Source organism: Saccopteryx bilineata, chromosome 3 (assembly GCF_036850765.1).
Source record: "Saccopteryx bilineata isolate mSacBil1 chromosome 3, mSacBil1_pri_phased_curated, whole genome shotgun sequence".
In the NCBI taxonomy this organism is placed as follows: domain Eukaryota; kingdom Metazoa; phylum Chordata; class Mammalia; order Chiroptera; family Emballonuridae; genus Saccopteryx; species Saccopteryx bilineata.
Window position 1 is genome coordinate 248595138 of NC_089492.1, and position 25939 is coordinate 248621076.

The 25939-nt window shown below is 43.5% G+C and overlaps 3 protein-coding genes and 1 long non-coding RNA gene across 20 annotated transcripts in view; 3 read left to right on the forward strand and 1 right to left on the reverse strand.

Annotated features, from left to right (window-relative positions):
• The window catches only part of LRP8 (LDL receptor related protein 8), an 80364-nt gene extending 74043 nt beyond the window's left edge, over positions 1–6321 (forward strand). For all 11 annotated transcript variants that reach the window (XM_066269145.1, XM_066269150.1, XM_066269146.1 and 8 more), the window contains one exon: positions 1673–6321. In XM_066269145.1, coding sequence (XP_066125242.1) covers positions 1673–1711 — 39 coding nt within the window. In that variant the 3' untranslated portion in view covers positions 1712–6321. The remainder of the gene's footprint in view (positions 1–1672) is intronic.
• The window catches only part of CZIB (CXXC motif containing zinc binding protein), an 88215-nt gene that overhangs the window by 59256 nt on the left and 3020 nt on the right, over positions 1–25939 (forward strand). The window contains exons 1-5 of one of the 7 annotated variants that reach the window (XM_066269159.1): positions 23093–23201; positions 23408–23491; positions 24608–24664; positions 25353–25434; positions 25623–25654. In XM_066269159.1, the coding sequence (XP_066125256.1) occupies positions 23196–23201; positions 23408–23491; positions 24608–24664; positions 25353–25434; positions 25623–25654 (261 nt within the window). In that variant the 5' untranslated portion in view covers positions 23093–23195. Of the gene's footprint in view, positions 1–23092; positions 23207–23407; positions 23492–24607; positions 24665–25352; positions 25435–25622; positions 25655–25939 lie in introns of those variants that run through there. The other 6 variants (XM_066269164.1, XM_066269162.1, XM_066269165.1 and 3 more) reach the window with 6 other exon arrangements.
• MAGOH (mago homolog, exon junction complex subunit) lies at positions 10201–18903 on the forward strand. The gene is made up of 5 exons (XM_066265008.1): positions 10201–10389; positions 12448–12506; positions 14560–14670; positions 16432–16514; positions 18661–18903. Exons 1-5 carry the CDS (start codon positions 10302–10304, stop codon positions 18758–18760), a joined length of 441 nt encoding a protein of 146 aa, XP_066121105.1. The 5' UTR covers positions 10201–10301; the 3' UTR covers positions 18761–18903.
• On the reverse strand, positions 21371–23274 carry LOC136331144 (uncharacterized). Its single transcript, XR_010730449.1, has 2 exons — positions 23137–23274; positions 21371–21488 (listed from the first exon to the last, which is right to left on the reverse strand). It is a non-coding gene; the product is annotated as an uncharacterized lncRNA (long non-coding RNA).

The window sequence follows — 25939 nt, forward strand, 5'->3', positions numbered from 1 at the left end:
ATCTAGAACCAAGGAATAAGCTCCTGCCAGGTGCAGAGAAATAGAGTAGGAGAGTGAGGAAATCAAAATTTAGTGAGCACCTACTATGTATCGATACCACTCAGTGTTTTATATACATTTTCTCGTTTGGTCTTTACAGTAAACTTATAAAGCTGATATTAGCCCCATTTTGCAGATGAGGAAACTGAGACTCAGAAATTAAATAATAGCTAGGATCACAACTAGGAAATGGTAGAACCAGGGTTCAAACTCCAGACTGTATACACACAAAAACCCATGCTCTTTCCACTCTATCATGGGGTAAACAGCCTTGAAGCTCTGGAAACCAGTATTCTCAACAACCTGTTCTCTCTCTGTCCTTTTCTCAGGTGGCTCCGCTAGCACTTCTGGGACCTGCCCTTGGCCTAGATAACTGTTTTGGAGAGAGGGAGAGGGTAACCAGACTAGGAAAAGATACTCTCAAATATCTCTGCTAGTGGAGCAAGGCCATGGCATGTGCACAATACCACAAATAACCGAAAGATGATTTGAAAGGCAGTGGAGTTACCTCCTACTGTATGTAGACTGTCCAAAGATGAAAAATGCTAGTCTGGTTGTACTCCATGCTGGTTAGGTTGATTTAGAATATTCTGGATGCTGTGTGTGTTAGGTACTTACTATATTAAGTACTCTACATATATTATCTCATTTGATTTCCCAACAACCCTAGAAGGTAGGTCCTATTATTATTCCCATTTAACAGATGATGAAACCAAGGCTCAGAGAGGTGAAGTGGTTAGCCCAAATTCACATAGCTGTGAGAAGATATTGAAACATGGGTCTGTCCAAAGGAGGGTACCCAGGAAATAGATGCGTGAGAAATAGGATTACAGTAGGACCCGCTGAGGGAAGCTACATGTGTAGCCTAGAGAATAGAACACTCCAAAGGAAGGGAACTCAGACATTCTGCAAATTTCATGTCTGCGTAGAAACTCTCTGAGTCTAAGAGATAGAATTAGGAAAGGTCAAAGTATACAAAGAAATGGATTTCATGCCAATATAGGAGAGAATTTAAGTCCACTGTCCACAATGGAAGAGACTGGCTCAGGGATTAGTGGGTTCACTGTCCAGTGGCCAGCCATTTGTCACAGAGGGAAATCTAGCATCTAATGAGTAGAAAGTAGGGGTGAAGGAAAGAGGTACTGACTTTCATTGACCTGCATTGCCTTCTAATTCTGTATATTTGGGAGGGTTGCAGCTGATTACCTTCCTCACTGCAACTAGCACATTAGAGACAAGTAGCTAATAACCTGGGATTAAACGTATCCCAAAACCAACCCATGGAAGTTGAGCAAACCTAAAATCCTGTAAGAAAGGACTGAGAAAGTCTAGGTCTCTGCAGCCCTCCTTTACAAAGAGGCAGAACAGAATCTTGGGAAAAGCGAAAGCTCTGAATCCATGTAGATACAGGTTCAAATTTTAGTTTACCCACTTGCTACGTGATCCAGGACAAATGTTTAAGCCCATTGAGTCTCAATTTTCTCATGTGTAAAATAAATATGACAAACCTGTCTCTTGGGGTAGTTTGAAGATCATATGAGTTAATGCCTGGAGAGTAACAGAATGTACTTTATGCACGCTAGTAAATAACTCCTATGGGTCTAACGATGATTTCTTTACTGTGTCTCCCCAGCGAGTGGCATTAAGCCTTGAAGATGATGGACTGCCCTGAGGATGGGACCCTCCCTTCGTGCCTCACGGAATCGATTGCATACACTACACTCTCTGGATGGTGTATGCCTGGATGAAAGGGTTGCAGTATCTGGGTCTGTGTGAGTGTGTGTGTGTGTGAGTGTGTGTGTGTGTGTGTGTGTGTGTGTATGATTATTTTTTTCAATTTATGTTGCGGAAAGGTAACCACAAAGTTATGATGAACTGCAAACATCCAAAGGATGTGAGAGTTTTTATATGTATAATGTTTTATACACTTTTTAACTGGTTGCACTACCCATGAGGAATTCATGGACTGGCTACTGCTGAGTGACTAACATGATGTACATAACCAAATGGGGCCGATGGTACAGTAGCTTACTCATCATTTAAAAACTATATTTACAGAGAGAGTATTTGATTTGGGGGGGGCTTTTTTAGGTTTTGGAGTTTGGGGATTTTTTTGTAAATAAAATGATTATGCTTTGTGGCTATCCATCAACATAAAAAAAAGAAAGAAAGAAAAAAAAAACACTTCAACTCCCTCCCCAATTTAGATTATTTATTAACAAACTTCAAAAGTAAGATTAGTTCTATGAATAATTTAGAGACATGAGAGTATTTATTTTTGGTATGATTGGCCTGCCACGCAGACTCTGTGTGCGTTTGTCTGTCTGTGTGTGTGTGCAAGAGGAAAATCTGGAGGAGAGGCGCGTCCATGGCTGTGGTTCAAGTCCATAAAAGTAAAAGCGTTTAACAACAGTCCACAGGAGGGCATCTGTGGTTTTCAGAGAAGCCTTTGGAAATTTGGCTCAGAAAACAGATACCATGGTTTGTACAAATACGCAGTGGAAGAGGCAGAATCTTTCCACTCCGGCTACTCCCAGGACCCCAAGTCAGTCAGGAAAGTCCCCTCAGCTCACCCATGGCTGCTGTGTCTCCTACTGGCGCCTCCCCTTGTGTGGGAAAGGCCAGTGTATGGACTTTACACAGTGCTGGAAGTTCTGTGAGCACAGGAGAGAACACGCCTGTACCTTGGTTGCTCCTTGTTTTAAAGTTCAGCATTTCGAGTAACTGCATTTTCCTTCAGGGCACTTGGGTTGAATTCATTGAAGCTCCTCTGAAGCACCCTGAGAGTACCTTGCTTACTCAGAGAGAGCTAAGTGAAGGTGTTTCCGGAACAGCCCACGTCTGCTCTCGGACCTGGCTGAGACACAGCCTCTGAGATGCGCTGTGGACGAGGATAGGGTGGTAGGGTAGGTTTTGTTACACCTCCATCTCTCCCTCCTCTTACTCTGCCCTTGCCTTCAGGTGGGGTGGTGTAACACATAGGTTTGTTGCCACCATGTGTTCATATAAATGAAACTAATTTGGGGCTTAAATCAGAAAAAATGGCCAAACCTAAAGTCCTATTTGAGGGGGAAATGGCAGAGGCAATATTATAGTACACTGGATATGTATGTTCACACAGGGACTTGGTTTACTGCTTTGTAAATAAAAGGAAAAGCTCTAGGTATATGTACAGATTTTTGTTTCACTATGGACACTTTCTTTGCTTCTCCTGGGCCTTGGGGGAGGCGGGGGAAAGTGCTCTTTTCTCTTTATGGGGCCACCATTGAAAACATAATTCTACAGTCCCAGAAGGAATTTAGTCTCCGCTGGCTCTCTCGTCCAAGGTCTTTCTGAACTCTGCTGGTTTACCACCTCACTCCCACTGGACAGCCAGGGACGAGGTGCGCTACAGAAGTGGCTTAAGTAGGAACAGAGGACATGTGTATAACCTTGATGTACCTAGAACGTGACACACGCTCTCACCTGCTTCCCAGCTGCCCCGATTCCATGAAGCTTGGGTGTCTTACCAGCTTGGTACCCTTTGAATTTCCAGCAGACGTTCCAAAGTTCTATCACCCTGTTCCTAGGACCTTTCTCTATGTCACCCATGGCCTTCTAAATTCTGAGAAAACAACTGGATTCTGGAGCCTGGGCACTATGCTTTGCATAAACAAGCAATTTCCTCATGATATGTATGTGTTGATAATCCTGAAATATCCATTAAGAGGGTAAATGTAATCGGCCTAAAATGACTGTTACCAAGTAGAATTTTAAAAACAGGTGGCCAACTCTTATGGTGCTTAATTACTTCTTACTATTCTTTCAAGAATGGCAAGTAGAAAAATTTTGACTGAAGAAAAACGATGAAGGTGAAAAATCATTGAAATTTACACAAAACCAGCAACTTTTTCTGTAACCTGCCTCCGAAGAAATAGAATTTCTTGGGGAAAAGATAACATTGACTAATGCATACTATCTAAACTTACAGTCAGATCCTGGCCTTCACAGAAAAAATAATGAATGGGGTTGGGGTGATTCAGCCTGAGATCTCAAAATGATGATGAAACAACATTCTCAGAGACATCCGTGTTTTCTGAATACGCTACAAGTGCAATTTGAAGGAGGCAGGGATGGGAGCAACCCACGAAAAAACAAAATTGTGGAAAACGTGTTGGATGGCTGTAAAAAAGATGAAATCTGAAGAGTTAGGTCCATCTTGTAGCCCTGAAAGCTCTTAAACCTCATTCGGAGGTTTAGTTACATTTCTGTTGCCCTTGGCCCCATGCCATCATGTATGAACAGTCAAGAACAGATCAGCGAGACATTGGACTATAGAGCTGGAAGGAAGCTTAGAGATAATGCCAGAAGGGCAGAAAATATATCAGAAATTTTTTTTCTATTTAAAAGAAACTGGTCCTGGTCCTTTTTCTCCCTTCTCCAGTTGACTATTTTGCACTGCCTGAACATTGTACCCCAAACTTCGACCTATCTTTCCAATGGAATTATGAAGGCACTGGCAGAAACAGGGAAAACTAAAATTTCATTCACTTACTTTTGATAGCATGATTATTTATAAAACAGATTGAGATAACCCATAGCCTCAGAAGGAGACTGGATTTAAATGTATGGCAATAAGCACTATTGATCGCTCCAAGTCTGTCTTTGCAGTTGCAATATATCCATTCACTGAGACCATTTGCTAGGTACCAGCTGTCAGGCACTGCAGATGGACAGGTCAGTCAAGTGTTTTCTGTCCTTATGGAGCTCTCAGTAGCAGTAGAGGAAGACATATGTGTAAACTAAAAAGGAATAGATTCTTTTCAGAGTACAGTTAGGGTACAAAGAGAAAATTAATACCGAAGGAGATAAGAAATGGGGTCAAGAAAACCATCGCAGGAGAGGTGACCTTAAGCTAAGTCTTAAAAATTAAATAGGGATGTCCAGACTGCTTCAGGCAGAGGAAACACTGAACTAAGACACAGACATGAAACAGCACAGGGACTTTCAGGAACTGCATGTAACTCATTATAATGAGCAAAACGCTTAAGGGGGACTTAGCAAGAAATGAGGCTGGATGGAAAGACAGGTTCAATATAAGCACTTTATAGAATACTTCTATTTAACTTCTGGTTCAATTAAACTAACACTTCTTGGTCATTTTGTGTACAAGGCACCAAGTGCATGGGGAATTCACCAGGATGCATGGCCAGCACTTGCAGACGTGAAAGTCTTCAGCCTCAAACTTTCCAGTGGCCAAAAGGGAAACAGTGTCTGCTTTTCATTTATTTGAGCTGCAGGTTTTTGATATTGTCAATGAAAAATAATATAAGGGCAATGGGATTTTTACAGAAGCATTCCATGTTGTCCAGAGCCTCTGAGATTTTCTCAACAGTGAGAAAGAGAACTGGAAATGTTGAAGATGTGGAGTCTGCAGAGGGGACTCCAAGCACTGTCCAGACGGGTGCTGGTGGGAATGGGAAGAAGACAGGAATGTGAGCCTCCCCACCTCACTCCCTAACTCCAGCCATACACTCATCACTTCACAGAGTATAAGTGGTTAGCAGGTAAATGTTGCAGAGTAAATTATTTCTTTTCCCATCAATGCATGAAGATAGAGTATTGGAGTCTTTTCACACTGTGTTTTTAGGGTATTGGGGACTTTCAAGTATGGAGAACTTAGAGGTAGGGGAATTATGGCTTCAAATTTTCAGTTAATAAAATAAATCAGGATGCTCTATTCATTCAGACTATGCACCATGTGCATAGTTAAGAATCAGCAGAAACCCTCTGTATTTGCAAACACTTTGTGCTATAAAAAGTAATTTTAAAAGAGCCACCTGTATATGTATATATATATATTTAAATACATGAAGGTTTTGATACTTTTTTACAAAAATTACAAGAGAAAACAAATACCTGTACAAACCATGTTTAAAAATAGCTTTTTGTTCTATACAAGCTGTTGTTAATTTGGGGGTGAAGTACTGGTTTGCAAACTCCATCATATTGTACCCAGATAAATCATCCTTGTTTGTCCCCACACATACACACATGCCCCCAAATTACCATACTTTATGTTTGATGTAACAGGCATGTTAGAATGTTGGGTCATACTAACCGTCTCTGCTCTTCTTGTCTTGTCATTCCGACTTCTGTTAGCTTCTGTACTCGGTCCCTTTGTAGTCTGGTTTCTACTCCAGAGCAAAAGGCGGTGTGTTACATCCCACTAGCTGTACTGACATCATCTTGGTGAACTAAAAACCAAATGTGGACATTTGTAAAATCAGTGCACTGTTTCTAGAGAAAGATTAAATTCATTTTTTAAAATATGAAAGTATTGTTTTATTGTGATGCTTTAATGAGGGGAGAATGAATGACATTGATTGAGTCCCTACTGTATACCTAGTATTTGACATAAATTACCTTAATTTTCATCAACAATCCTATGAGATAAATACTATCAATATTATACTCCCCATTGCATAGATGAGGAAATGGGTGAAGGAACTGCCTGAAGTCATACAGTTATGTTTAGTACCACATCTAGTGCTCATGTCCACGTGGCATTCTTTGCCTAGATTTTCCTTCTCTGCCTTTTCATCTGGCTAACTCCTATTGTCCTTGAATACTCCAGGAAGCATTCGCTAGTCTCTCAGACCCAGACCTAACTCATAGGGTTAGGTAAATCTATGCCTCCAGAACAAATTTGGCTGACTTGTACCCCAATATTTCTGCCCTGCTTCTCATTCCCATGCTACTGAGGTTTTTTTTACCAAGGTCACCCAGGATCTCCTTGATTATAAATCTTGTAAATATATTTAGTCTTATTTTGACCTTGGGAGAAGTGTTTAACATTGCTGACACTCCTTTCTTGGGATACTCTTATCTGGGTTTACATGACCCCATACTCCTGGTTTTCCCCTTACTTCTCTGGCTACATCTTAATCTCCTTTGCCCACCCTTTAAAGTATGGCATTCCATCTCAATTCCATTCATTTTTTTTATATCTCCATTGCCACTACCAGAGTATATTTTACTATCATCTTGGACTATCACAAACTACTTATCTGAATTTCATAGTTCTGATCTTCCCATTTTCCAATCCAATGTACAACATTGTGGCCAGAGTGATCTTTCTAGAATGCAATAGGTTATGTCACCACTACCCCTTCCTATTTTCCTGCTTAAAACCTTTCATCTGAGCAATTAATGAACAAAGTGCTGCAACTACAAGTTGATGCTTCTTATCTCTCTCCCTTTCTATCTGTATGCCTGTCTCTCTCTTTCTCTCACTTAAACACACACACACACACACACACACACACACACACACATACCCTTCATCCCTTTCCCTTGCATTAAAATCCAGTACCCTTGGGTTTTAGCCAACGCTCCTTAATATGTCTTGAAAAACCCTTCATGATTTAGCTTCTGCCTCTTCTCCAGCCTCATTCTGAATTCTAACCTCACCAATCTGTCCCTCTCTCTGGGACATTTCCTTCAGAAGACTTCTCTTAAGCCCCTGGACTGGATTAGGAGCCACTCTATGTGCTTCCATTGTATTCTGTGTTCCCCCTATTTGTAACCCTTAACCCTGCTTTATAATTGCTCTGTGCTTCTTAATTGCCTCCTCTGCAAGCTCTATAAAGAAAGATCTGTCTTGTTCACCATTGTATTCCCAGCACATGACACACTGCAGATGCTCATATATTATGCTGAATTCATGCATCAGCCACACAGACCACACTCTTCCAGCTATACCATGTTGTCTCATACCACCAAGCCTGGATCACTTTGACAGCCTGCATGGAGTCAGGTGTCCTTTAAATTTTCTCAGTGCTTTTGCTATTTGTCACATCTGCAGATACCCAGATTCACTAGTTACATTATAATTTTTATAATTTCACTCTTGGAAAATAGCTGGAGTTAAGTCTCTATATACTTAATTCCCATTACCACCTATTGTGAGGATTCAAAGAACAAACACTTGTAAATGGGCTCAGCCTTGAGACTGACATTTATTAGGTGCTTAATACCTAGTGGTTCCATTCTCTTTTTTTATACAGTTCCTTTGTTACCACCCATTTCCCATGTTTTGGTTTTTAATAAAATGTCCTATGGTTTTATGGTAATTTACAGTTTGCAAAGTATTTTCCAAATTCCAAAACATTGTTTTTTATCCTTAAAACAGTTCTGCCATGTGTATACATTATTATGCTCATTTTAAAGATAAGAAACCTGAGGTCCAAAAAATTCATTCAGTTCACCTTTGATCACAGTGAATCACTGTCACACAAAGGATTATTTTAACACATTGCCAGTAATTTTCCCCCATCACACTGACCCTACACTCTGCTACCAATGTTTTTTCAGGGAGAAAGGAATAATGACAAAGAATGAGAGTCAGAGATCACTGGTCTGAATACAGAATACCTAGTATATATATTTATAGTTATCAGGCCCCAAGAATGATGCCATCTCAACACTGTCTCTAGAACCAATTCCATTTCCCCTCTGGCTGAAACTTAGATGTGCTAACGCAGGTTTCTAATAATTAGGATTTTGATTGTCTTTGATCTAGTCAAGGAGAAATTTTTTTTCCCTGACAGCTGGAAAGCCTTCACAGAGGTCAGCGGCTTTGGCCTGAAAAGACAAGAGCTTCCTGGGTAATTCTCAACCCTGACTCATCCGGGGAGCTTTGCCCCTCCCATCCTACCCCCACCTCCCCAAAAAAACAACAAAACTGATGCCTAGGTTCCTCGTGATTTTTTGTGTGTGTGTGTATTTTTCTGAAGTGAGAAGCAGGGAGGCAGAGAGATTCCCGCATGTGCCCCACGGAGATCCACCCAGCATGCCCACCAGGGGGTGATGCTCTGCCCATCTGGGGCATTGCTCCATTGCAACTGGAGCCATTCTAGCGCCTGAGGTGGAGGCCACACACCATCCTCAATGCCCGGGCCAACTTTGCTCCAATGGAGCCTTGGCTGCAGGAGGGGAAGAGAGAGAAAGAGAGAAAGAAGAGGGGGAAGGGTGGAGAAGTAGATGGGTGCTTCTCCTGTGTGCCCTGGCCGGGAATTGAACTCAGGACTTCCAGGCAGACTCTCTACCACTGAGCAAACTGGCCAGGGTCAGAGAGAGATTTTGGTTTTTGATTTAATTGATTTGGGGTGGGAACCCAAGTATCAGTATTTTATAGATGCTCCAAGGTGATTCCACTATGTAGCCAGGGCTGAGAAATCACTGCTGCATAAGCTGATGTCTGGGGAGTGGGAGAGCAAATATTCAACTTAACTTGCACTCATGGCACCTACTCCAGAGACTGGTGAGGTAGAAAGGGAAAGGTAGAAATCAAGGGTAGAAAGAGAGAAAATTGGGAATAAATGTGGGCAAGTTAATTTCAGGGACAAAGCAATCTCCACTGTGGATTCAGAAAATGCATCACTGAAAACTCACACCTAACCAGCAAAGTCAGGTCGGAGCCAACTTTTGACACATATGCTGTCATGCACTGGTTTTGAGAGGTCTGGTCATTTAACCCCATTTTACTGTTGTTGAGACAACCTAGGTCTAGAAGCAGTGAGAGATTTTGTCTGACTCACACAAGAGGGGTATCTTTGAAATGGAGTTTGAACCTGGAGGGACGGCAGGGTTCAGGATGTTCAGCCTAAAATCTTTTATTTATTTATTTATTCATTCATTTTTTTAGAGAGGAGAGAAAGATAGAGAGAGGGAGAGAGAAAGAAAGGAGGTAGGAGCAGGAAGCATCAACTCCCGTATGTGCCTTGAGCAGACAAGTGCAGGGTTTCGAACCTAACCAGTGACCTCAGCACTCCAGGTCGACGCTTTATCCACTGCGCCACCACAGGTCTAGCCTAAAGTCTTAGGATCCAGTCTAAAATCTTAAAGCGAGGTCTACAGACCCCCTCGCCCAGGCCCTGAAGTCCTGTGAACTCCGACCTCACCGCTAGGAGAATGCCTACAAATAAACCTCAGTCATGTTTCAGCTGCAGACTGAGGGGGTGTGACTACTTTCCAGCCTCGTGCTGAGGGGGCGTGGCTGCTCTGACCCCGCCTCCGAGTGTAAGAGGCCGCCTTTCAGGCGAGAGGGGCGGGGCAGCCTTGCCCTTACAGCCGGGAGGGGGCGCGAGAGGAGCTTCTTCGCTACGAGAGGGCGCTTCTTTTACGTCACTTCCGTGCGCCGCCCTAACGTGTCTATCGGGCGCGTACAGCGGCGGCTCGTTTTGCTATTAAAGTTCGGTCTCCGTGGCCTTTTGCGAGACATGGAGAGTGACTTTTATCTGCGTTACTACGTGGGTCACAAGGGCAAGTTCGGCCACGAATTCCTGGAATTTGAGTTCCGACCCGATGGTAAGAACTGTCTCCCGCCCCCCTAGAGCGAGGACTAGGCCTGGGGGCGAGCGCAGGGCGGCCGGGGGTCCGGAATGTGCGGGGAAGTAGAAGAGGAAGAAACGGGCCTGGAGTGAACACTCTGTGTCCGCCCCACTGGTTCTTTTTGTCCGTGTGCAGGGGCTTATGTTTAGTGACATTTTTTTTACCAGAGTGCTTCATTCAGTAAACATCGATTGAACGCCCAGCTTGTATTAGGCTCTGTTCCACAGTCTTGGATACAGAGGTGAACGATGATAGACAAACTTCCTCATTCGTGGAATTTGTATTCTAGGGCTTGGAGAAAAATCATAAATAAAAACGATTCCAAATAGTGATGAATGGTTAGAAAATACGACAAAATGATGGAATAATTGCTGGTGGGCTGGTTTTAAATAGGGTGGCCGAAAGTTCTCTTGAAAAGGGGATATTTGAATGAGCCTGATTGACAAGAAGGAGCCAGCCTTTTTGTGAGAAGCTCAAAAAGAATCCTAGCCAGAGGGAGTATCAGAGTCAGGGCCATAGGGCAGGGTGAGCTAGGCAAATTTCAGGTGGCTAATGTGGCTGTAGAGCAGTGAGCTCTGGGGAGAATAGTAGGAGATGTGGGATAAGTAGGCAGTGGTCACACCTGTAGGTCTTTGTAGCCATGTTAAAGAGTTTGTGTTTTGTTCTAAGTGCAGCAGGAAGCAATTGAACAGTTTTAAGCAGAGAAAAGATGTGATCCGTTCTTGAAAATATATTCTAATTATCAGGTACGGAATGAGCAGAAGTGGAAACAGGACTATGTATAGGAGACAGTTAACAATTGTTCAGACAGAAGGGATATTGGTTGGGACTAGGGTGAGAGTAAAAGTGGAGAGAAGGATTTAGGATACTGTTAAGGGCAGAACCAATATGACTTTGTCAGTTATAGGATTTAGGGAGGAGGAACAGTGGTGAAGGAAAAGGAATCAAAATAAGGTCACAAAGATGAATCTGACAAGCCGCATTTGTGAAGGAAATAGACTTGTAAACAGTGACACAGTATATTAGGTGCTCTGGTAGAAACAGAAGGGACCCTGGGAGCAGAAAGAAGGCACCTAATCTAGCCTAAGGGTTCAGAGGCTTCCTTATTAAAACGAGGGGGATGTGAGTTTTTAGTAACTGTAGGAGTTGTTCAGGCAGATAAGAGTTAGGAACATTTTGGACAGCATTAACGGCAAAGAGGCTGAAAACCAAAAAGTACATGGGATGCTTCTGTTGCAGGAGTGTGCATGAAAAAGCAGGCAGGGGCTCTGCTTTGCAGTATGCCATGTTGATTTGGATTTTATCAGGAAGGCAGTGAGAAGTCATTGTCAGTATCAACATACTAGAGTAACCTAAGCAGAGCCATCTGTTACTACATCACTTTGTCCAGTGTGTGGCAAATGAACTGAAAGGAAAGAGTCTTGAGGCAGAGAGTGCAGTGAAGCATCAATTAATTAGGTGATTTTATCTTCTCCTACCCACCATTTACGCAGTTTAGCCTGTTGAATACACATATGTGCAAAGGGCCTTGTTTACCAAATGTACTAAGTAATAAAACCACAACTTTTCCATAACAGAAATAGGTCAGAATGTTGCAATGACAAGATAATATATTTATATGTAAACAGCATTTTACAGTTTTCAAAAGGCTTTCAGAACTCATTTAGATTCAGGATGCTGTGTGTGCAAGTAAGTTACCAGTTACTATACCTGTTTTTAGCCAAGGATATTAACCTGCAGAGATATGATTTGCCAGAGTCACAAAAGAATCTGCCTGTGTTTTTTCTCACACCTCAGCTACCTTTTGCAAGAACTAATTCAGCTTCAGCTGTATTTTTGGCCGAGGCTATTTAGTAGCCTAAAATAAATTGAAAAAATGTATTGTTGAAGCACTAAAAGTGTAAATATTAAAATGTTAGACACTTGAGGGAAAGTTAGAATACATTTTAAGCAACAGTTGATAGTCTTAGTAAGTTAATGATGGTTTATTCATGTTATTATTATATATTGAATTTGTTTTTTGCTCCTCAACAGGGAAATTGAGATATGCCAACAACAGCAATTACAAAAATGATGTCATGATCAGAAAAGAGGTAATGAGCCTTCTGAGAGCCTTTCATTCATTATAGTTTAGCCTTTTTTGCTGTTCTTTCTGGGAGTAGTATTGAAAGATAAAGAATATGATAGAACAGACATGTCTATAGCAGCTTCTAAAGTTTTATTTCCTTTTTTTAATGTTTATTTTATTGAGAGAGAAGAAGGGGGAAAGAGAGAGACAGAGACAGGAACATTGATCTGTTCCTGTATGTGCCCAGACTGGGGATTGAACCGGCAACCTCTGTGCTTTAGGACGATGCTCTAACCAACTGAGCTGTCCATCCAGGGCCTAAAGTTTTTCTCAGATATTTTTATAGATTTTTTTGTTTGTTTTGTTTTTTTACAAAACTTAATCACTTACTGGTAATTATTTGAAGTCTTGTATATCTTGATTTGAAACCTGAATATGATGCTTACTAACCATATGACCTTGGACAAATTCCCTGGATGAACTTGATAAATTGAGTTTCATCAGCAAAAACAAATAATAAGGGCTATCCCCCATTCAGAGTGTTTGTTATTGTCCCTGGTGCATAGCATTCATTAGAGCTCTGTCATTTGCATTTGAATGGAAAGGGAGCATGGAAAACAGTTTAACATTATTGAATGCATGTTAGATGCCAGTCATGCCACTGAATATTTTATATACATGATCTTATTTAACCTTGATTATAAGTCTGGGTGATGGGTAGTATTAGATATTCTTTACAGATAAGACCTTGAAGGCTGAGATATTAATTAATTCTGGGACTTGTTTAAAGTCAGCCTGCTAGAAAGAGATAGAGCAGGAAGTCAAGCCTACCTCTGTCAAATCCATGTGCTTTATTTTGGTGTGATTTCTACCAGTCTTCATCAAAGCTACTCTTTCCTTTTAACCACTTTGTCACATTTGAAAATATCTTGTCAATATATTTTCATGCTTTTATATTTAGCAGTCAGGTTTTTGTGTGTTTTTTTGGTTTCTTATTTTTTATTTTTTACAGAGACAGAGTCAGAGAGAGGGATAGACAGGGACAGGCAGACAGGAACAGAGAGATGAGAAGAATCAATCATTAGTTTTTCGTTGCGCATGCAACACCTTAATTGTTCATTGATTGCCTTTTCATACGTGCCTTGACCACGGGCCTTCAGCAGACCGAGTAAACCAGGGGTCCCCAAACTGCGGCCCCCTGAGGCCATTTATACGGCCCCCGCCGCACTTCCGGAAGGGGCACCTCTTTCATTGGTGGTCAGTGAGAGGAGCATAGTTCCCATTGAAATACTGGTCAGTTTGTTGATTTAAATTTCCTTGTTCTTTATTTTAAATATTGTATTTGTTCCTGTTTTGTTTTTTTTACTTTAAAATAAGATATGTGCAGTGTGCATAGCGGATTTGTTCATAGTTTTTTTTTATAGTCCGGCCCTCCAATGGTCTGAGGGACAGTGAACTGGCCCCCTGTGTAAAAAGTTTGGGGACCCCTGGAGTAAACCCTTGCTCGAGCCAGCAACCTTGGGCTCAAGCTGGTGAGCTTTTGCTCAAACTATATGAGCCTGCACTCAAGCTGGCGACCTCGGGGTCTTGAACCTGGGTCTTCCGCATCCCAGTCCGACGCTCTATCCACTGTGCCACCGCCCAGTCAGGCTATTTAGCAGTCAGTTTAATGTTTACACACACGTCAGCATCCACTTTTTTTTTTTTTACATAAACTAATACGTAAAGTGTATTTAAAAGACATGTCTCTGCTCTTTAGAAGTATGTCATGTAGTTAAGAATAACCAGGGTTACTCACAAATCTTTCGTTTTGGGTTTAGGTGTGAGTTGAGTGTAGGCAGAGTGAAGGTCCATGTGAACAAGATGTGCCAAGAAGTAGAAACAGATATATGGGGGACTGAGTCATTGGGCACTTCTGACCCTGCCCTCTTTAGCGTGCAGGTCAAGCCTAAATGTCTTCCCATTTGCTGAGGTTCCAGAAATAAGTTTTCAGGAGTAGTCTCTAGTTTTAATCACTATCTGAGGCAAAACACTGCTTAGGAATACAACTGAAATTCTGTGTTTTAAATTGCTTTCAGGCTTACGTACATAAAAGTGTGATGGAGGAACTGAAGAGAATAATTGATGACAGTGAAATAACCAAAGAGGATGATGCCTTATGGCCTCCTCCTGACCGAGTGGGCCGGCAGGTGAGTGTTTTAGCAACTGTCCACAGTGCAGAAATCTTACAAATAAGATAAGTTGATTGCTCTGCGTATGACATGGAATCAATCCTCCACTTGTGGTGCAAATTCCCATGTGCATTGTGGAGCCCTGCACAAAGCAGTTTACCAGCTTGATCTAAGGAAGCAGTAATCCCACAGGGAGGAACAGAGAAGGCAAAAAGTGCTGCTGACCACATAGAGCCCAGCCCTGAATTTTTTCTTGTGACTCCCGTCCTCCTCGTCTCAGTTTTTGCTGTCTACCTTACTTACTAACTACTATAGACAAAGTATTGTGAGGCTACAAAGATAAATAGGACGTAGTTATTTCAGCAGTCTAATGGGAGGAAAATTATGCAAGCAACTAAATATATGAGAGATTGTTCTTGGCCTCACCTGCTTCCTTCCTGATCCAGAGTTCTGATTGATTTCCTTGTTTTGACTCTTGTTTTGATGAGCCCATTTTTCCATCCTAAAGCCAGAGTAATCGTTTTTGTTTTAAGATTTTATTTATTGATTTTAGAGAGAGGAAAGAGAGGAGGGGGAAGCATCAACTTGTAGTAGTTGCTTCTCGTATGTTCCTTGACCGGGCAAGCCTAGGGTTTGGAACCGGCAACCTCAGCATTCCCAGTCAACGCTTTATCCACTGCACCACCACAGGTCAGGCATAGAGTAATCTTTTAAAATGTAAATTTGTTTATGTACAGAGGTCTTCAAATAACATTTCATTCAATATGGTTTCCTTACGACTTTGATGAGATGCCATACAAACTTAACTGTTGTTTCTCTCAATTAGCCTGTGATAATATTGGTTTTGTTATGCTATGTCATTTGACTTAAAGTCACAGAATCAATCAACACTGATTTTTAAACTCCTCAGTAGCTTCCTATGGCATTTAGAATGAAATCCAAACTCCTACTTTATCTTCTACTCTCACAATCTCTGGCTGTGTTCAGACCTCACTGGCCTTATTTCTTTTCTTCACACATATTTGTTCTTAGTTTAGGACCTTTGTATTTGCTACATGCTGCCGGAATATTCTACCCGAGACTGTCTTTATTATTGAGGTCTTCATATGTAACTTTTTAAGGGATGTCTTATCTGTCCATCAAATCTAAAATGCCCCTCCCCATCATTTAAAAAAAATTTTGTTTTATTGTCTTCATACCATTTATTATCTGAACTTGTCCATGTTGCTCAGAAAGTATTTGTGAAACATAGACTGTTAACTACCAAAACTCACAAAACAATTATGCAGTTTCTTCCAAATCTCAGATAGGGGAGCCTAGGTCTAAACCAAAATTTGATTTATCTCTTTGTTTCTAGTACCTAGCACAGCAGTGCTCAGAGTGAAGTGGTCTTGTTTATGTGTAGTAGATCAGTGGTCCCCAACCTTTTTTGGGCCACAGACTGGTTTAATGTCAGAAAATATTTTCACGGACCGGCCTATAGGGTGGTGTATGATGTGACCGAGACAAGGGTCAAGAGTGAGTCTTAGACAGATGTAACAGAGGGAATCTGGTCATTTTTAAAAAATAAAACATCGTTCAGACTTAAATATAAATAAAACAGAAATAATGTAAGTTATTTATTCTTTCTCTGCGGACTGGTACCAAATGGCCCATAAACTGGTACCAGTCCGTGGCCCCGGGGTTGGGGACCACTGTAGTAGATGATCCCTCCCCCATGTGCTTAATGAAAAAATCTAGTTCGGCTAGACTTAATTATTATTTTTTTAATGTTTCTAGGAGCTTGAAATTGTCATTGGAGATGAACACATTTCTTTCACAACATCAAAAATTGGTTCACTTATTGATGTCAATCAGTCCAAGTAAGTGTACATGATCCTTATATCCAGATGTGTCTATTTTGCAGCAGTTTGATATGAAACCCTTAACTTAATTGGGACCATTATGGTAAGATCTGGTACAGATGCAAAACAAGGGATCAGCTTTGTCCCTCTCCATGGGGAGAGAGACTAAGTTATTTTCAAGGACTTGCTCCTATTGCTTTTAGTGTTTTATCCAATTATTACTAATAGTAGCTTCTCAGTGACACACAGAGTAATGCAACAGGAGCAGCCAAAGTGGGTAAGAATCTGTCCAGAGCAGAAAAATGAAATATGCCAAAATAAGTGCTTGAGATCAACTATAGTGTCACTTCCTCAGTGTTAGTTATTCAGACTGGCACATCTTAAAGTCTGGCTTGGGTGAAACTTGAAATTACTTGGAATATAAATTTAAAAATTTGTGTTGTCAGTAGGGCAAATTATAAAGTTGAGACATAAATCTGTATGCTGCAGAGTCCTCAGAATTGAAAACCTCTTTGGCTGTTGTGTTTTGAGGATTTGGGATTAGATAGGGCTCACTTTTAGTACATGGTGGGCATAATTGTCTTCCTTTGGATAGTTTCTTTGTTCTTAGCCAGTTATGCCATAGTAACCTTCATCCTCTTGGTCCTGACTAGTACCACTTAAAAAAAAAGTTTCCCTAATTCTGAAACTAATACATACTCATTATAGACTATAAAGGAAATATAGAAAAGTAAGAGGAAAAAAGCCTGACCAATGGTGGCACAGTGGATAGAACATCATCCTGGGACATTGAGGTCCAGGTTTGAAACCCCAAGGCTCACCAGTTTGAGCATGCGGTCACCAACTTGAGTGTGGGATCATCAATGTGATCCTGTGGTCGCTAGCTTGAAGCCCAAGGGTGCTGGCTTGAGCAAGGGGTCACTGGCTCAGCTAGAGCTCCCTAGTCAAGGCACGTTTGAGACACAATCAATGAACAACTAAAGAACTATAACTACAAATTGATGCTTCTCATCTCTCCCTTTCTCTTTATCTCTCTCATGCATGCTATTAAAAGGGATGTATCTTATTCCTTTTTCTGTGTGTTAAACCCCTCCTCTCTCTAAAATGAATAAATAAAATCTTGAATAAAAAAAAGAATATGGGCCCTGGCCGGTTGGCTCAGTGGTAGAGTGTCGGCCTGGCATGTGGAAGTCCTGGGTTCGATTCCTGGCCAGGGCACACAGGAGAAGTGCCTATCTGCTTCTCCACCCTTCCCCCTCTCCTTTCTCTCTTTCCCTCTCTCCCTCTCTCTTTCTCTCTCTCTCTTCCCCTCCCACAGCCAAGGCTCCATTGGAGCAAAGTTGGCCCAGGTGGTGAGGATGACTCCATGGCTTCCGCCTCAGGCGCTATAATGGCTCCAGTTGCAATGGAGCAACGCCCCAGATGGGCAGAGCATCGCCCCCTGGTGGGCATGCTGGGTGGATCCCGGTCCAGTGCATGCGGGAGTCTGTCTCTCTGCCTCCCTCCCTGCTTCTCACTTCAGAAAAATACAAAAAAAAAAAAAAAAAAGAATATGTAGTTTTTTTAAAACCACAGATAACATTTAGATCAACAGTATTTTATTTTAAAGACATGGCTGAGAGCCATCGACCTTGGGGTATTGAACTGCCAACCTCAATATTCCAGATTGACACTTGATCCACTACACAACCACTGGTCAGGCAATGATCTTCTAAAGCATTTCCCCATTTAAAAAATACCATATCATTTTAAATTACCTCATCATATTCTATTTTAATATGGAGCATAGAGCCTTTTCCTCCTTTTTTGGATACTTTGTTGTTTTCCGAGTTTTAATTCTGTAAATACTTCATGAGTAATATTTTGTTATTTAATCTGGGTTATTAAATAGTATTATCGTGCCTGACCTGTGGTGGTGCAGTGGATAAAGTGTCGACCTGGAAATGCTGAGGTCACAGGTTCGAAACCCTGGGCTTGCCTGGTCAAGGCACATATGGGAGTTGATGCTTCCTGCTCCTCCCTCCCCCTTCTCTCTCCTCTCTCTCTCTCCCCCCTCTCTCCTTTCTAAAAAATGAATAAATAAAAAAATTTTAGAAAAAAAAAATAGTATTATCGTGTCATTTTTCCTCAGTTTTTTAAACATTTGTTTTCCTTTTCATTTTAGGGACCCAGAAGGCTTACGAGTATTTTATTATCTTGTCCAGGACCTGAAGTGTTTGGTCTTCAGTCTTATTGGATTACACTTCAAGATTAAACCAATCTAGGTTGAATATTGGTATGGACACAAGGGGAGATAGGAGTAGCTATTTTTAAGTACCATTATCAAGAAATTTTTGTGTATATGAGGGCAATTTTTTTTTATAAACTATAAAATGATTGTGTTTAATAAATACATAACAAAATGCAATTTTTATTGTTTTATATAAAGATCTAAATGTGTGAACTCTTCTCAGTTACTTTTTAAAACACTTAGCATCTTGTTTGATATATTGCCCCAAAATCTAATTGAGTCAACTCTAGGTGTAACTACCAATTCACAGGAAATAAGAAAATAAGGAAACACATTAAATCCTGATTAGGCACTGGCACAGTGGATAGAGCATCATCAGCCTGGGATGCAGAGAACCCAGGTTTGAAACCCTGAAGTCACCAGCTTGAGTGCAAGCTCATCCAGCTTGAGTGCTAGGTCACTGACTTGAGCGCAAAGGTTGCTAGCTTTGAGCCCAAGATCACTGGCTTGAGCAAGGGGTTAATGGTTTGGCTGGAGGCCCCTGGTCAAGGCACATAGGAGAAAGCAATTGAACTAAGATGCTGCAATGAAGAATTGATGCTTCTCATCTCTCTCCCTTCCTGTCTGTCCCTCTCACAATAAATGAATGAATGAATGAAACACATTAAAAACTACAGTTGGAGTTCAATTAGCAATATCCAGAGAAAACTCCAGGGCAAAGGGTCTGGTTTCTTCAATAAAGAAATTGCAAACAGCCCTGGCCAGTTGGCTCAGCGGTAGAGCATTGGCCTGGTGTGGATATCCCGGGTTTGATTCCTAGCCAAGGCACACAGGAGAAGCAAACATGTGCTTCTCTACCCCTCCCCCATCCCTCTCTCCCCTCCCCTCCTGCAGCCATGTTTGGAATGGGCAACCAATTTAGCCCCTTTATGCTGACCATGGCCTTGCCTCAGGCACTGAAATAGCTTATTGCAAGCAACAGAGCAGCTGCCCCAGATAGAGCATCACCCTGTAGGGGGCTTGCCAAGTGGATCCCAATCTGGGCAGATGCAGGAATCTGTCTCTGCCTCCCTGCCTCTCACGTAATTAAAAAATTAGAATTAAAAAATGCAAACATGTTGGGAATATGGAGGAGGGGGGATGCATTCGGGGCAACACTAGAATCTATGTAAATACAATAAAAATCAAACAAAAATGGAGCAGGAACCTATAGATTAAAGGAAATTTAAGAGACACAATACAATGTATGGATTCCATTTGGATAGTCAAATTTTTTTCATTGAAATCGTGGAAATTTAAACTGGATATTTGATATTAATGAAATATTAATTTTGTAGGTGTAAAATGGTATTGTTGGATTTTTCTCCAGCTTTATTGATATAATAGATTGGGTTTTAAAAATCATCTTTTATAGATATAGCTATAGCTTTTTTAGTATGAGAAAACTTTTATGGGATAAAATGCTTAGTCTCAGTCAAGTTTTCCAATACATTTAAAAATCATAATACCAACATCTATTAAGAACTGAGCCCTGCCTGACCAGGCGGTGGCGCAGTGGATAGAGCGTCGGACTGGGATGCGGAAGTACCCAGGTTCGAGACTCCGAGGTCCCGCGCGGGCTCATCTGGCTTGAGCAAAGAGCTCGCCAGCTTGGACCCAAGGTCGCTGGCTCCAGCAGGGGGTTACTCGGTCTGCTGAAGGCCCACGGTCAAGGCACATGTGAGAAAGCAATCAATGAACAACTAAGAAGTCGCAACGCACAACGAGAAACTGATGATTGATGCTTCTCATCTCTCTCTGTTCCTGTCTGTCTGTCCCTGTCTATCTCTGCCTCTGTAAAAAAAAAAAAAAAAAAAGAACTGAGCCCTAATGGGTACAGACAGTATGAAAATACTATGCAAGTAGATCTGTAGGAACTTTTTCTTGTTGCTAAATCCCTTAGGCCAGGGGTCCCCAAACTACGGCCAGCGGGCCGCATGCGGCCCCCTGAGGCCATTTATCCAGCCCCCGCCGCACTTCTGGAAGAAGCACCTCTTTCATTGGTGGTCATTGAGAGAAGCACATTGACCATCTCATTAGCCAAAAGCAAACCCATAGTTCCCATTGAAATACTGGTCAGTTTGTTGATTTAAATTTACTTGTTCTTTATTTTAAATATTGTATTTGTTCCCGTTTTGTTTTTTTACTTTAAAATAAGATATGTGCAGTGTGCATAGGGATTTGTTCATAGTTTTTTTTATAGTCCGGCCCTCCAACGGTCTGAGGGACAGTGAACTGGCCCCCTGTGTAAAAAGTTTGGGGACCCCTGCCTTAGGCAAACCGCTGTTTGAACAGATTGTGGACACTGAAAAGAATCACGGCTTAATAAGTCATTTGTGGAGAAGTGATTGGCCAAAGCTCCATCCTTCAAGACAGGCCAACTTCCAACAAGGTCTCCAGTCTTCTGACTCAAGCTAGTGCTCCCACTATTCCCAACACAAACATACCCTACTCTGCCTCCTTCAAAAATAAGGAAGGCAAGCAGGTTAGGTGTAGATCTGGAGATGTCAGGGTTCCTGACTACACAAGGGTATTTGAGGCAATGAAGCAAGCTGGTAAATATTAAAAACTCACTCCAAGCAGAAAAAAAGCAGACAAAAAATAGTCATTCCAAAAATTTTAAGTGAGAGGAAGGGAGAGACAGACTCCCACATGCACCCCATCAGGATCCACCTGGCAAACCATCTGGGGCTGATGCAGATCAACGCAGCTATCCTCAGCGCCTGGGGGAAGGGAAGAAAAGCAAATGGTCACTTTTCATGTGTCCCTGACTGGGGATGGAAGCCCAGACGTCTGCACGCCTGGCTGATGCTCTATCCATTGAGCAAAGCAGCCAGGGCTGGTCATTCCAAATTTTAATTGACAGTGAGGTGCTCAGGCGGCTTTAAGTCTGGGGGCTCTAGGAATCTTAGACGGGCTCTCCTTGTAATGTTCACTGCGCCTGTATGGTCTCGGGTGTAAGATGGCAGGTAAAACAAGGCTCAGTACATGTATAAGGATAAAGGAGATGGGAGCCCAGAGAAGAGCCAGCTAAGGGGGAGTGTCCAGTCTTGGGGACCTCCATGAGGACGAGTGCACGGGGCAACTCTCTGAAAACCAATCTCAAGGGGTAAAGAGGAAGAAGCAGTTTTGAGAAGAAAAAGGCCCCATTCCCCAAATCTGTGAAGCTGGCCCTGGGCAAGGAGAACCGATGTGATCCAAGGAGCCTCGGAGGGCAGGCAGGGACCAAGCGGGGAGTTGGGTAAGGGACGGCAGAGCAGTGAAGAGCCAGGAAAGAGGACTGAGGGGGCAGGAAGGAGTTTGCTGCGGTAACGCTCAGACTAGCTTAAAGCCGGCTCGGGAGCCGCGTTCACTAGGAATTACTGATTACCGGAGACAGGCCAACTGCGAACTCAAGTATCTCCATTTCCTTCACCTAATGGGGAAAAAAAAACAGAGAGAGAGGGGCGGGGAGAGGGAGAGAGAGAGGGAGAAAAAGAGAGGGGGAGAAGGGAGAGAGAAGGGGAGAGGGGGAGAAGGGAGAGAGAAGGGGAGAGGGGAGAGGGGGAGAAGGGGAGAGGGGGAGAAGGGAGAGAGAAGGGGAGGGGGAGAAGGGAGAGAGAAGGGGAGAGGGGGAGAAGGGAGAGAGAAGGGGAGAGGGGGAGAAGGGGAGAGGGGGAGAGGGGAGAGGGGGAGAAGGGAGAGAGAAGGGGAGAGGGGGAGAGGGGAGAGGGGGAGAAGGGAGAGAGAAGGGGAGAGGGGGAGAAGGGGGGGAGAGGGGAGAGGGGGAGAAGGGAGAGAGAAGGGGAGAGGGGGAGAAGGGAGAGAGAAGGGGAGAGGGGGAGAAGGGAGAGAGAAGGGGAGAGGGGAGAGGGGGAAAAGGGAGAGAGAAGGGGAGAGGGGGAGAAGGGAGAGAGAGGGGGAGAGGGGAGAAGGGAGAGAGAAGGGGAGAGGGGAGAGGGGGAAAAGGGAGAGAGAAGGGGAGAGGGGGAGAAGGGAGAGAGAGGGGGAGAGGGGAGAGGGGGAGAAGGGAGAGAGAAGGGGAGAGGGGGAGAAGGGAGAGAGAAGGGGAGAGGGGGAGAAGGGAGAGAGAAGGGGAGAGGGGAGAAGGGAGAGAGAAGGGGAGAGGGGAGAGGGGGAAAAGGGAGAGAGAAGGGGAGAGGGGGAGAAGGGAGAGAGAGGGGGAGAGGGGAGAAGGGAGAGAGAAGGGGAGAGGGGAGAGGGGGAGAAGGGAGAGAGAAGGGGAGAGGGGGAGAAGGGAGAGAGAAGGGGAGAGGGGGAGAGGGGGAGAAGAGAGAGAAGCCTTGCGTGCGCCGGAAGGAGCGGCGCGCAGAGACCCGCCCCTCGCCCCTCCCGACGCTAGCCCGCCAAGGGTGTGCAGGCGGCGCTCACTGTTTACGACGGGCCGGAAAGTAGGGACCGCAGCCAGCGACGGGCTGAGCTGGGCCACCATGGGGGTGAGGTGGGGACGCGCCGCTTGCTGGGACCGGGCGGTGGCGTGCATCTGGACGTGGGTGCTCGGGCCAGGAGTGATTGAGGGCAGTGGGTTCGCGCTGAACAAGAGTGGAGAGGCTGCGCTCCTGGCGGGATGGCGGGGTTGGGGCTAGGAGTAGGGACGCGCAGGCGCGTTTAATGGCGGCGCTCTCGCCCTCTCTCTCCTCAGAAAATTGCGCTGCAGCTTAAAGCCACGCTGGAGAACGTCACTAACCTCCGGCCAGTGGGGGAGGACTTCCGGTGGTACCTAAGGGTGCGGCTGAGGGGCGGTGCCGTGCGGGGAAGGGGGAGGAGCGCCGAGAGGCTGTGGGCACTTGGAAGTTCCGGGAGGGGGCGCCGGGGGCCAGAGGTGGATTTAAACCTCTGAAGGGCTCCGCAAAACCCCAACTTTATACTTTTTCTAATCACACCAAGTTTGGTTTCATATGTGCAGTTTTAACATTAACAGTACATAATATTTTTTTATTTATTTAAAAATATGGTTAACCATTAAGTGTTCTTTTTTTTTTTTCTTTCTGGGTAGAATTCTACGTTTGCTTTTTAACGTTTATTGGTTAATCCTTAATTGACACTGTCTTGGAATTCCTTCTGTAATTTTTTTCTCCATTCAATATTTTATGGTATGTGAACAAATGCTAAACAAAAGGCTACTTGAAGGGAAATTGTGATTAGTTAGTAAGGAGAATAATTTCACCAGTTTTATTTGTTGATTGGTTTTATTGTGAAATCATTGAATTTTGTGCATGGCTCCACCCTTACTTCCCTACCCCACACTGGTAAATCAGGTACTACAGAGGCCCCCCCTCATACCCAAGCAGTGTGAGGCCTTTCATATTCCCAGACCCCAGAGCTTTGACTCTGTTTTCCTTTTTGTCTAAATCCCAGCATCCTTCTGTAGCTGCAAAACCCTTTTCCCTTTCAGGAAGCCTCTGACCACCTTTAATTCCATGTATTTTGAAGCCCTAAGTGCTGGGGCTTATTTGGGGAATTGACGTTCTTTGGTTTCAGAAAGCACAGAGAAATAGAGTAACAACAGAGACCTACAAGTCAGGGCTTGTAGGAACACAGAGTAAGCCCTAACCTAGCAGAGTGGGTTTGGGGCTTGTTGAGACCATTTCTGTACCACATGAGCCTTGAATCCCCAGCTAGAATGAGCACTTCTTAGAGGAAGGTGGGGACACCGGCAGGAGAAGCACCTTGTCCTGTTCTTTACCCAGAGGTAGGTCTGCTTATGTCCTTGGTATAGCTGGCTGTTGGATGAGGTGATATTGCTGACAGGAAGATAGATTATGAGCGCCTTCTCACCCTTCCCTTGGTGTGTCTGTCCAGCTGAGCTAACTACTTTACTAATATTCTTTTTTCCCCCAAGATGAAATGTGGCAACTGTGGTGAGATTTCAGAGAAGTGGCAATACATTCGGCTGATGGTAACTGCTCCCCACCACCACCCTACTCGCATACAAATACTACATGGACATCGCTAGGCAGGGATTTGGGGAATCTGTGACCCAACTCTCTCTGGTCTTTGGACTTTGCTTCTTGTGGTTTGGGAGGGCAGGCAACAGTGGGAACAACAGGCTTCTTTGGGATGTGAGGCAGAGTTCAAAATCAAGGGGAAGCTCTTTCCTTGGACTCAAGAATCCTCCCCAGGATTATTGGCCTAGGAAGTTGCTGACCCTCTCTGGGTCTTTCTTGGTCTCTTCAAATGGGTAATAGTGGTAGACTGGGTCTCTTCAGGACCCTCTAATACAGGGGTCGGGAACCTATGGCTCGCGAGCCAGATGTGGCTCTTTTGATGGCTGCATTTGGCTTGCAGGCAAATCTTTAATAAAAAATAATAATAACGTTAAAAATATAAAACATTCTCATGTATTACAATCCATTCATTTCCTACCGCTCATGTTCATGGTTGCGGGTGGCTGGAGCCAATCACAGCTGTCCTCCGGGACAACACCAAATTTTTATTGGGTAATGCGTAATGTACACGGGTCGTTGTGTGGCTCTCACAGAATTACATTTTAAAATATGTGGCGTTCATGGCTATCTCAGCCAAAAAGGTTCCCGACCCCTGCTCTAATAGATACATGACTAGAGGTTCTATTTACTCCTTGCTAGGACAGTGTGGCACTGAAGGGAGGCCGTGGCAGCGCCTCCATGGTCCAGAAGTGCAAGCTGTGTGCGAGGGAAAACTCCATAGGTAGGTCAGGCCGTGAATACTGATCTCTGCCAGGTTAGCCCCTAGCTTCCTGATACCAGACCAATAGCAGGCTCATGTTACCTGGGGGCCCAAGCTTCTGCAGCAGACTTTCCCAGAGCCACATCTGGGGGCCTGGGCTGGGGCCAGGGTATGGCCTCAAGTCGACTTTGTCCTCTGTTTTGTTTCAGAGATTTTGAGCAGCACCATCAAATCTTACAATGTAAGTTGCCTGCTGTGCCGTCAGGCATGGCAGGATTAAATCTAAGATCAGAGCTAGGGGACCTCGGTTCTAGAGTTATAAGTGCTGGGCTGTGGGAGCTCAGCGGACCTCTGAGCCAACCTGGTCACTGAGGTTCCCTCATTGGGAGCACTGCCTTGTCTGGGTCTTAGGGGGTCCAGTGAGCTTTCTCTGAAACCATGGGTGGAACAGTCCTTTGACGTATACATCCTATCCTTGGTAATATCCATGTTATTAGGTAGTTTTACATTATGTATAACAAATTAT